Genomic DNA, 12,369 nt, shown 5'->3' on the forward strand with positions numbered 1-12,369 from the left:
GGTGAGGCTCAGGCAGCAAAAGATGAGCTGAAAGCAGAGCTGGGCAACACCCCCTGGCCAGCTCAGGGCTGCTGCTGTTTCCAACAACCAAACCTTTAATAATTGTTAGAGAAAAGATTTTTCTAATGATCTGAAGTTCAGATCAGCAGTGCAGGTAAAAGCATGAGAAGCTGGGGGTTTAAGGATGGTTTTCCCTGATGGATAACAGTGATCCAGCCGTGCCAGGTGCTGTGCTCTGTGTTTGCTTCCAGTGGTTTCCTTGCAAAATTGATGAAAGCCTGGCAGTTGTCAGTGGCCAGAGACGCCCTGGGACAGAGGCATGCAAGGCAGGCCATGGCACGGAGGCTGCAAACCACAGGCAAAGGAATTGGTGATAGATGGAGCAGGGATATTGCACAGAGTGGCAACGCTGGGTGTGTGCCAGAGCCTGCCAGGCTGCAGCTGGGCATGGAGCTGGGCATGGAGGATGTGGCTGCTGCGGGTGGGTGGTCAGACAAGCCCAGGGACACCAAGCCAGGGCTCCCCTGGCATTCCAAGGTCCAGCTGCAGCTGATCCCTGCCCCAGCCACGGATCCTGGGCTGGAGGAGTCCTGCTGCTCCTCCTCCAGGGGGATGGATGGGCTCATCCCTGCGGGCAGGGGAGCGGGATGCCCTTTGTCCTGGGGCACAGGGACATCCAGCCCCTGTTCCTGGGCACACCCCTGGTGTGGCAGCTGTCCCGAGAAAAACAAAACTCGGGGTATGAGAAATTTTCACGTTCATTTTTCCAGACTCAGACAAGGATGAATTGTCCCTCTTTTCTCCCTGGCTTTTGAGAAATCACCAAGAGCTCCCAGCACGCCGAAGCCCTGCTTCCAGTTCCTTCTGCTTTCCCTCTGCTCCAAATGATGTTGCAAGTGAAATTCCACATCTGGGTCCTGCAAACCCTCGTCCACCCCGCTCTGTCACGGGCCGCTGTAAATCAGGGCCCTGGTGTTGGTTCTTTTGATTAAATTCCCTCCTGATATTTGCCAGATTATTGGCACTAATGTAATTCCACTGGAGTAGGGTCTGCAGGGTTTTATAGCCTGGCTGTAAAACAGCTCTGCACTTCAGGAGAGGCTTTGCACACTTCTTGATGAAAAGATGACAAACGAGACGTGCTCTGAATGCACTTGTGCTGAGGCTGCCAGCGCAAACCCCTCGTGCAGGGGCAGGATTTGGCACCTGGAGAGGTCACATTCATCAGGGCTCAGCGTTTGGGGAGGAAATGGGATTGATTGTCTGTGCGCCTGGTGCTGCTGCAGCCTGGGGAGTTTTCCAGCTGTGCTGGAGGATTTCATGCCTTGTGCAAACCCCAAAAAGCACTCCCAGCCTCCCTGCCCGGCCCGGCCTGCACCCACCGGGGGTCAAGACTTGACATTTGCATTTTGGAGGCAATTTGGGTTGGAGCAGAGGGAGGTGAGACCTGTCCCCCCGGGCTCAGCCTCCTGTCTTCGATTCCAGGAGTGCAGATAAAGCGGTTTTTTCCCACCCAGCTGCAGGCATTGAGTGGGGGGCTCCCGAACCCCTTTGGCTCCGGATGCTGCCGGGAGAGCGGAGCAGAGCCCCCGGTGACAGGGCCAGTGGCACCAGTCCCCGTCTCTCTCCACTGACTATAGAGGGAGCTGCGTGACCAGCTTAGAGCCGAGAGCTCGTTCCCTGGAGGCTGGGCCGGGGGAGATGGAACCTCTCTCTTCCTGCTGCTGGATCCCGCTGGGAAGTTGGGGTGCAGGAGGTGGCGGGCGGGACACCCACGACAGACAGCAGAGCCTGAGGATGGTGCCACTGCCCCCAGAGGTGTCCCGCTGCTGGTGTCCCAGTGTAGGACAGGGACAGCAGTCTGTCCGTGGTTCCAGTCATGGTCAGCATCCCTCCAGCCTTGGGGATGTCCCCTGTCACCACGGTCCCCAACCCACACCTGGGTGGTGCAGACAAGCTCACAGCTGAAGCATCCCAAAGACATTGGGATGGCCTGGCTGGATCCCCTACACCCGGGCTCCAGGGCCAGCAGGGCCCTCAGGGGTGGCTCCTGCAGGGCTCTGCTGGGACCAGCACAGCTCTGCCCTTGGGGTCACCTCAGGAGTGGCTGAGGTGCAGCCTGAGGGAGATGTTCCCCTCTCCAGAGCAGCCTCATTTGGATGCCCATCTCTCGTCCAGATCAGCTGTGGTTGTAAGGAGAAGTCCAAGGCAGTACTTTCCAGGAATTCACCCCAGGGAGTTTGTCCTTAATGGCCAATCTTCCTTCCCTTCCTTTCCTCCTTTTCCTCCTCTTTGGGTTCCAGCTGGAGCCACTGTTGAGATGAGAGAGGAGCCAGCTCGTGGTGCTGGCAGGGCTTGGGTTGGGCTCTTGTGTGAGGGCTTGGTCACCTCGGAGAAATCACATCCCTGGAGAAATTCCAAACTTCCCAGGCATTGATCTGCCAAGCACAGGCTTTAATTTCTCCCCAGGACTGTGGAGATTCTCTTTCACTGCCACAGGAATGATTTTCTAGTTGCATTTCCATCCTGCATTTGTCAGTGGCTGTGCCTGAGCCACCCCTTCCCCACGGCCCCATAATTCCTTTTATCGATATTATTGCAAGCCCTGAGAGCTGATTTATGGCTCCTTCATCCAAAACTTGTCATCACAGCCCCCAGACACACACAGACCATCAGAGAAGGTTTCTGGAAAGGCAGCTGTATGCTGTCCATGCTCACGGGTCACTGTGGGGCTGTCCTGGGGCAGCACAGGAGGCTCGAGTGCCACCACGTGCCACCTCCTCCGTGGCACCCCCAGGACCCAGGGCAGAGCTGCACCATTCACCCACCTGGGCTGGGAGGCTCCCAGAGAAAAGAAGGGACATGAGCATTGCTGAAACTCTTAAGCTGTTCTGAGTTCACAGAATGAAACCATGGAAAAGCAGGGATTTTTTGTTCAGATGAAGACTTGAGCTCAACGCAAGGCATCTCCCTGGCCATGCCAGCCTTTTAAAAATCCATTAAAATCCACATTTTAATGATGGATGAGCAGACACATCAAATTAGGCAGCTGCCTCTGTGTGAGGCAGAATGGGCAGAGTTTGCTGAGTTGTGGAATTCAGGGCAGGACGCTGCTGAATCCAGGGAGCCATGGGGAGGACGGAGGAGGCTGCTCCAGAGCCTCTCAGAAGGACCTGGAGGCTCCATTGCCATCTGGAAACCACTTCAGCACCTTCAGAGGAGAGACACAGCTCACAGCTGAGTCCCAAATCCATGGCAGACACGTGGGTGATCCGGCTGAATAGGAAAATGTAGACAGCATTGATTCCCTGACAAGAGCCGGCTCTGCATTCCTGAAAAATCACATCCTGGCAATGCTGGTGCCCAGGAGGAGTTTACTGGATGAACGGGGGGCTGACCACCTTCCAAACTGGGGTTTGGGTTTGGGTTTCCAGCAGAGAAACATCCAGGAGCAATCCCGGAGGGCAGGTTGGGACTGTGGTTTGTCAGAAGTGGTGACACAATAGAGGGGAATTTGCACCCCGTTAAGAAAATAAAACCAGACTAAAGCCCAGCTCTCCACCGCTGCTCTCAGACTAAGGACAAAAGTTGCTAAATTCACTTGCACAGCCAGACCTTTGCATATCTGCAAGACAGAGGAAAGAAAAGGAAGAATTTGCCTTGCCCAAAAAAGTTTTCCAATAATTGGGATAATTTCCTGCTTCAGACCAGTTCTCAGGAGTGGAAAGTCCTTCAGGCTCTCAGATCCTGAGAATGAAACCCCAGCTCAGTCCTGCTCATCCCCACACTCCAGTTTTCAGTGTACTAAAATGAAAAGGGGTTTTTTTCTGGTAGGAAAGGATTTCTTTTCCAGTTAAACAGATGCTTCTCAGAGCATCACAAACCAGGGGCTGGGGTTTGTGCCCCAGGAGTTCTCACTGGGATTTCTCCCTGCTCTTGGGGCGCTGGGGACTCTCCCCACTGTGGATCCTTGTGTCCCGCAAGGGCTGTGCACACCAAAAGGATCCTTTTCTGCAGAGCTTTTCCAGCTTCTCCCTCACCTTCCCCACTGCCTCCCTTCCTGAGGCTTGTGGCAACCTCATTATCTCTGAGACTTCTGCTCCGCTGCCAGATTTGGTTTTTATTGTTAGTGGGAGAGTGCACTTGTAGGAACCTTGTTTCCTCCAGAGCCAGGCTAAAAATGCATCAGGAAGAGAAAAACTTTGCCTCTATGTTTTTCCTTCAGTAACAGCATTCCCAACCCACTCCTCCTCGTGCGACATCTCCCACGAGAGCAGGGGGAGTTGGGTTTTGCTTTAGATCCATGAGGACACCGTGCCCCACAGACCTGCTGCTCTTGCACCTGCAGCTCTTGGACCACACTTGACATTTCTGATGGCAAAATAGAAGGGATCACATCCTCCATGACAAAAGCCAAGTCTTACCAGCAAAGTGGGGTGAAGGAAGCCCCGATGCTTCATCTCAGCATCGCTGGCAGCTTCTGCAGCCCTGCTGGGATCAGTGGGAGGTGCTGCTCTCAGCAGACAGGGGAAGTTTGAACCATCTTGGAACAAGGGAATTTCCAAGCATTTTGGGAAGTGCTGCCATAATTGCCCCATTGTGTGTGTCACTGATGCCAGCCCACAGAGCTCCTGCCCAAAAAGTGGATTTATGGCCAGGGTTCCAAGGCCCCTCCGGATTAGCGCCGACTCTGGCTCAGTGGAGGCTTTGTGGCCTTGTCTGTTCCTTGTTACAGAGGAGACAAAGCCAAGGTCTAATCTGTGAAATTTGGCCCAAACTGCAGGGCACCAAAGCCCTTGGCTCCCCTGAGTGCCAGTTCAGGAGGGGAAACGGGAGAGCCCTGAGAAGTGGCGCAGGAGGAGGGACAGCAGGAGACACCCAGAGATTGTTTGGCTCTGCCTGATAAAAGGAGGAATTCATGTTCTGCTGGCAAGAAACCTTTAAATCTCCAGGAGAATGTGCTGAGGGACACTGAGTGTGAACCTGATCCTTTGGAGGGCTAAATCCAGCTCCCAGTGCCGCAGACAGGCTGCCGAGCTCGCAGTTAATGGTTAATATTTGAGGTCATTATTGGTATGCAGAGTTAGCACAGAGACATTTCAACCCCTTTGCAAACCAGCTGGGGCCAGGCTGGGTGGGTACACACCAGATTCCAATTTCTCTTCCCCATAAATCCATGGGATTTGCAGAACATGCTGCCCATGCTGGAGATGCTCTGGTGGTGCTTGTGGGCTCTCCCATCCCCACAGGATGTCCCCAGAGCCAGCACAAACCTCTCCTCAGCACTCAAGTGCACAGGTTCAGCTCAGACTTCCCTCACCCACAGACAAACAACCGGGATAGGGATCCAAAGGAAGGAGCCCTGCTTGTTTTGAATTGATTTCCCAAAGACAGGAGCTGAAGAGAAGCTGTAAGAACATCCTGTCAGGGTCACCTCTGGGATGGATTTCAGCTTTTCAGCTATGGGGACAAGAGGACTCACCCCAGGAATTCTCCCATCTTGAGTTCCCTGCTTAGATGTGTTCAGAGGGAGTAGGATTTAAAGTACCTGAGTTCCTAAAGACAGTGGAGAAGGGAAAAAACAACTCAACGACAACAAAAAACCCTCACTTAAGTAATAATGTCAGAACCACCCCCATAAACACTAAACCATAAGGTTAAGTGAGATATGTTTGCTGCATCAGGAAGTTTTATTGAGGCAACGGGAGAGTTGAAGCTGAATTTGTTTTGACATTTTGACAACAAACCTGGGTTTGTTGCGTTGTTTTCCAGCAGAAGTTTTCTGTAGCCACATTTTTTCACTCCCGTTGAAGTCTTTGGAGGAAAGAAGGGAAGCAACCAAAGGGAAGCAATTTTTGGCCACGATACAGGAAAAGCATTTTAAAGCCTGGTTAAATATAAATGTGCACCTAAGGCATGTTGGCTACCTGGGACTTGAATTTGTACTTAAAACCGAGTGTGATTCCCAAATACAGGAGCTTTCATCAATGATTATTGCAAATTAAGGGTTTTTTTCCAGTTTAATGCATTGTTGGGTTCCTGCTCCGTCCAGAGGCTGGATCTGGAGCCCTGTGAGGTTTGTGATCCTGGCACATCCAGGGTGACAGGAGGGAATCTGCACACCCTGGGAAATCCAGCCTTTTGCTCTTGTCTGGGCAAAAGGATTTTTCATCACTCTGAAAACCTCCCAAGGAAGCAGCTTCCCCAAAAGCAGGAAGATGGTAATTCTCCAAAAATGCAGATCTTTTCAGGTACCTTCTCCATAAAGGTCACACTTGAGGAGAGCTGAGCCTGGAGATTTATCCCTCTGTTTACCCTTCACCACATGTGTGTGGGGCAGGATTAGCAGCTGGGAATACCTCTGCCCAAACACCAGGAGTGCAAAAATATTTGCATTTCTGTCGTGCTATTTGTCAACCTTCAGTGAGGCAGAACCATCTCAGCAAGTCCGACCACTTGAACTGAACTGAAAAACTGGGGTTTTTTTTAGCCCAAGCACAGCCTCAAGATGTTTCCAGGTGTTTTTTTAGCCCCAAACCTGAGCTGAAGCACAGAAAGGTGGCGCTGGCTGGGCTGGGGTGGGCGATGCTCTGTCTCAGCAGGTTTGTACAGAAAATAGGGGCTCATTTGGAAGCTCCAGACAGAGCTATAAAAGCCCACGGCAGCCAGTTCTGCAGAGCCTGGCCCCGGGGGGAAACCTCCTGGCTGCAGGCGCTGAGGAGCTGCCTGGCAGTGCTTATATCCATATATATATTAATCCCAGCTAATGTAACTACAGATGTTCTCATTCAGAGCCCTATCTAATCCTGTTGGGCCCTTGCCATGGTGTCTCGTAGCAGGAGTTCTACGAGTTAATTACATGCGGTGCAAGGCAGCGTTTCCTTTTATCACTGAAAAGGTTGCCTTTTCAACGCCCTCAATGTCCCTTTGTCGCTGGGCTTTGAGGACCAGTGAAGAGGAGCACCTGTCTGACCTTCCCGGCGCTGTGCATTGCTTGGCAGCCCTCCACCGTCTCTTGGCAAGGCCTCCCGAATCTTTGCCGTGGGTGCTCTCCGTGCCTTTCACTCTGGCTCCCAGCTGAGGACGTGCTATTGATTTCTATAGTGCCCTGATATGAATTCAGAGTTTCTCTCTCCCCCTTTCACAGCGCAGCCTCCCATCTTGTGGCTCTTCTGAGCTCCGTTGCAATCAGCCAGATGTTTCATTGACTCCTAGATCTTTTCCTGGAGTGGATGCAGTTAATTGGGACCCTTCAGCGTGGATGAACCATCCTGTTCCCTCCTTCCAATTATGCATCCTTCTGCACTCCGGATTTTGGCTGCTCTCCCCTCATCCATTCGGCCACTTTGGGTCTGTCTCGCAGAGAGCGACGTGGTCTCCTCACATCTGGAGCAGCCACGCTCAAGATGCTCACCTGGGAGTGCTCTCAGCTCCCTGCTTTCCAGGCCGTGGTTGTTTTACAGGAAAAATCAGCTGCTGGGAGCAGAGGCACCCCCACTGCTGCCCTCCCCACACATTCCTACTCCTTGTTTTCTCCTCCACAGCCATGTTTTCAACAAAAAAATAACTTCATTTTTCACTAGGAATTCCTGGTCATTTCTGCCACAGACACTCAGCAGAAGTTTTTCTCAAAGATTTCCTGAAAAAACGAAATTCTGAGAGTTATTTCCCTTCCTCCTGATGCTCTGTGGGCTGACAGACTGCAGACGCCCCTTTTTCTTGCTCCAGCAGCATCCCTGCTTGCTTCTCTCCCATCCCACTGTACCCTCTATGGTGGGATCCTTTCGAGCAAGGCATGAGGAAAAACCACGTGTTATCCCACTGATCATCTCCAGGGATGTCCCGGACACCCTCCCTTCCTGATCAGAGAGGTTCCCTCAGCTCTGGTGCCTCGAGGGCTCTGCTCAGTGCAGGGCACTGCTGAATTTCCGCGCCTCGGTGGGTGATGAACCAAATCCACAAATCCTTGCACCCAGGGAAGTTCAGGAATGAAAGCCAGGGAAGTTCAGGAATGCAAACCCGTTCTGTGAGTCCCAAGGCGCCCATCGGAAGGCAGCGAAGCCAAAGGGGCGTTTGCACCAATCACCCCCTCGCTGAGATGCTGGTGCACGCTCCCCTCCATTTGGGGTTGCAACCCAAAGGAATTTGAACTGGATTGGAAAAATCAGCATCAAGCACCAGCAGCCCGGCCCTCCATGGCTGGGGAAGGAGAAGAGCCCGTAATTGCTGGCTGCAAGTGTTTGCACTGGCCGGGGAGCTGTAAATTACCTTTAATTGCTCCTAATTGCTGGCGCTGGTTCAGTTTCTCGAGGACAGGGACAGCAAATCCACATCTGCAGACACTGCCGAGAGCACCTCCTGCCTCCCTGCCCCGGGAGCGCTGAGCCGCTGCTGATTCCCGGAGTTTTGGGAAGACAGACACGGCACAACGGGCTCGGGCACGGAAGGAGCCCGAGCTGCGCTGCCCTCCGTGCCCTGGAGGGACGCTGGGGACCGGTGACACAGAGCCCGTCCCTGCACCCCGAGGGGATTTTCCCCACGGAGCGGCAGAGCGAGCTGGCAGAGATCGGCCCGGAGCTCATCCTGGTGGAATGCCGGCCCACGGGCGGCTGAGTCCCAGACCCTCTGTCACTCTTGCCCTCTGCGACCTCGGGAGCATCACACATGGGGACATGAGAGCCTCACAGGAGCCGGCTTCGTGACAGAGGAGACAACCTCAGCCAAATACGGCTGTAAAAATAACCCCGGCAGCTCTGGCCGAGCCGTTACCTCATGGGGGAAGGAAGCGGCAGCATCGCGATTTATTTATTTCTGTGCTGTCCAAAGAGCGCTCTGTGCTCTCAGCCCGGCCTCCAGGAGCCTGACTCTGGCAATCTTACTCATCACCAAGGCTTTTTTCCTCCCTCTTTTCCCTCTCTCGCCCGAGCGGTCCCACTGAAATGGGGGAGGATTCCTCCCGGGATGGGCTCTGCAGGCGATGCCTGGGAGCAGCCCCGGAGGGGACGCCTGAAACATGAGGCGTGTTCGTCCCCATCCTCCTGCCCTTTGCCTCTTCTTGGGTAACCTTTCCCTGATTTGCTTATTTTTCTATTAACTCCTGCTTCTCTGCTCTTCTTTAACTCGTTTCTCTCCTGTTCCTCCTTCAGGCTTTCGTTTAATGTGGTTCTATTTTCTCTCCCCCGGCACTACCTGAGCCATCCCATGGGGCTGCGGTGTGAAGGTTTTCCCACCTAAACACCCCTCTGCTCATCACCAGCCACGCTGATTTCACATTAAAACCTTTCCGGTCTAAATTAGCTTCAGAAACGCAGATTTCTGCTGTGGGCAGGTTTGCAAGCAGCCATTTCCCAGGGGCAGCTCGGGGCAGGGGGGAGAGCAGGACTTTTAATTGAAAACCCCGAATCAGAAGTGGTAGGAAAAGAGGAGAAAAGAAGCAAAAGCTTTCTTGGTTTCTTGAGGGTCTTTTTCCCCCTCATGTGAAAAATCTTTGGGTTTTGGCAAGGCTCATTCTCTTCCCACCCAGCTCTGGTGGGGTCAGGGCTGGTGGCAGTTTGCTGGAGCTCTGGGGTGTCCCGTGCAGGGAGAAGTTGGACAATCCCAGCGCAGGGGTGCTCCAGGCACCATCCCAACCCCGCTGGGAAGGGATCAGCCTGGGAGCTGCTGCCCAGTAAGGGTCAGACTGGGGGCTGCTGGTGCAGGGAGCAGGATCGGGCTGGGGTGGCTTGGAGGGAACCTCCAGCCAAACACCAAAACTTGGAAACGCAAAACCAATGTGGGATGTGCTCTGCTGTCCCCAAATGAGGCAGATTTAGGGTGTCTCAGAGCCAGGGGGGTGAAGAACAAACAAAGCAGCATTGCAGAGTCCAGGAAAAGTCCTCAGGGGAGTGATGTGCCCAGTTTGGGGGGCTTGGGGGGATTGAAGCCACTGGTGCCCACGGGGACACCCACCCTGGCCCTGACCCCCAGCCCAGCCCCCTCCAGGCAGTGGGACAGGTTTCCCCCAGCCCCTCTTCCTGGCAGGCAGCTCCCCTGAGGGGCAGGAGGAGAGGGGATCAGAGCTCCCCAGGGAGGGATTTGCCTGGCTCCGTCCCGAGGATGCTGCAGAAGAAAAGGAAAGCTTTCCTGCTTGCCTGCCTCTCGCTGCCACCGCTCAGCAGGGGCAGACCACAGTCTGGCACGGCGCTTGCAGCTCTTAGAAATCAGGGCTGTTAACAAATGTGTGAGGCCGTAATCCTTTTGGAGCAGTGATGATAACAAGCCCTGATGCTTTTTTTCTTTTTTCTCTCTTTTTTTTTTTTTTTTTGGCTTTTCTTCTTTTTTGCCTTTTTTTAAAATTTTTTTCCCCCAAACAGCTGCGCCGGTGAAGTCGCACTGTGGGAAATGAGATGGTGAATGTTTTCAAGTGCAGTATTTACATCCCCTGCCAAACCCTTCACATCTGCCCGGCTCTGCCGTCAAGGCTCCATCCATCTGGCCGGGAACAGCAGGTCCTCCAGCCTGCCTGCATCCCACAAGGGCATTTCCTTCCTGTGCCCGCAGTGCCAGCTGCCAGGGATGCTGCTCAGCGGGAAGGGCTCGAGCGAGAGCTCTGAAAGGACTGGTTTGATTTTTCTCCGAGTGCACGTGAAATGAATTCCCAAGCTCCCGCAAGCGACTGCTGCCTGCCTGAGCTCGGTGTGCTGAGGGGTGATGGAGCCCTGCCGGGTCTGTACCTCTGTACCAGCCCTGCCGCTGCTCCCGGGAGCCCCGGGCAGTTTGGGGCTGCTGGGCGGGGGCAGCGGGTGCTGCTCCCCTCCCTTTAAACCCTGCAGACTCCTGATCTCAGCACCCATGGGGTGAGGAGTGTCCGTGGGATCCATCCCCACGCTGCCTCCCGGGCTCGGACATCCTGGCTGCACTTCCATCTCCGCGGCGGGGCTGTGACAGGGCCACCCCCTCTCCAGGGCTGCCCCTGTGCCCAAGCGCTGCCCCCACGCCCTATGCCAAATGCCAGCTCTGTTTCAGCTCAGTCGCGGAGGTTTGCCGGAGCTGCCGGCGGCAGAGAAGTGGAGCCGTGCCGGGGGAGCTCCCGCAGCTCCCGGTCCTTGCCCCACTCCCCGCCGATGCCACATCGCCTCCTGCCCCCGCTGTGCCCTCCCCTGACCCTGCTGTCGTGTGTTCCCCCCGCAGAGTGCGATTGTCACCCCGTGGGTGCCGCCGGCCAGACCTGCAACCAAACCACGGGCCAGTGTCCCTGCAAGGACGGCGTCACCGGCATCACCTGCAACCGCTGCGCCAAGGGCTACCAGCAGAGCCGCTCGCCCATCGCCCCCTGCATAAGTAGGTGGATCTTCTTTCCGTGGCTGTAGAGTAGAGATTTTAACCCTTGAAAACCTGCCGGAGCCGCTGCCCAGGCTGGGGGGCTGCTGAACCCCACCGGCGCTCGGGGTCAGAGCTGCCTGGGGACCCCTGCCCTCCACACTGCCCAAACATGGTCCTAAATCCAGCAGCGGCTTCCAGCAGCTCACCTGCCTTCTTGGGCAGGTTCTGTGAGTGCATCTACAGCCCAGTTCACCGGGAATTTTGTTTTGCTCCATGGAACAGAGGTGCCCCAAGAGCACGTTTATTTAGGGGTGCCAAGTCAGGTCTGGGTGTTAAGGCAGATCGTTCCAACAGGCTTTTCTCTCCAAAATCAGGCTGTGCTGCACTGGCACAGAGCTCAGCTCAGAGGAGCTGCTCATTTGATGGAGCTGCCATCACACCTGGATTGCTGAAGGGGCTCTTGCACCCACACAACCCTCCCAAAAACAGGGATGGTTTTACCACCAGCTTCCTTGGGTTTGCTTTTCCATTTGCCTTCCCAAGGCTGCTCTCACCCTCTGCTCTTGAAACAACAGCAGAAGCACCAGTACAGCTCCCACTGCAGCACCTGCTCTGCAAACACCAGGAGCCCCCCCAGCCCCTGCTGAGCTCTCACTGCCTGGGAAGTTGGGTTTTAGCCCTGTGCCCCTCTCTGCTGGCTCCTTCCCAAGGATGCTGCAGAAGAAAAGGAAAGCTTTCCTGCTGCCTGCTGGATTTGCTGCTGTTGGATGTTTCAGTGGCTCATGCACCTTGTGGGACATCTCCACCTGCCCTAACAAAACAAAGCATCAACATTAGTGGGGATGGGATGGGATGGGATGGGATGGGATGGGATGGGATGGGATGGAGGAACTGCTCCCCTAGAGGGTGATCCCCTGCTGCTAAAAGGAGCAAAAAGGCCCAAGAAAAGTGAAGGTTGGAAGAATAAGGCTTTTGTTGGGGACCCACATTCTGCTCCCACACCATTCTCCCTCTCAGCATGGCCATTGCCAAATTCTGGGGCAGACACCCTTTCTCCACCTTCTCCTG

At 54.6% G+C, this 12,369-nt stretch overlaps 1 protein-coding gene across 1 annotated transcript in view; it reads left to right on the top strand.

Moving 5' to 3' along the window:
* Positions 1–12,369, top strand: part of NTN1 (netrin 1) — a gene marked incomplete at both ends in the record, with an annotated part of 83,822 nt that overhangs the window by 51,830 nt on the left and 19,623 nt on the right. The window contains one exon of the mRNA XM_082293929.1: positions 11,170–11,319. Coding sequence (XP_082150055.1) covers positions 11,170–11,319 — 150 coding nt within the window. The remainder of the gene's footprint in view (positions 1–11,169; positions 11,320–12,369) is intronic.

The sequence above is a fragment of the Coloeus monedula genome, assembly GCF_965178545.1.
Source record: "Coloeus monedula genome assembly, chromosome: 19".
NCBI classification, from domain to species: Eukaryota; Metazoa; Chordata; class Aves; order Passeriformes; family Corvidae; genus Coloeus; species Coloeus monedula.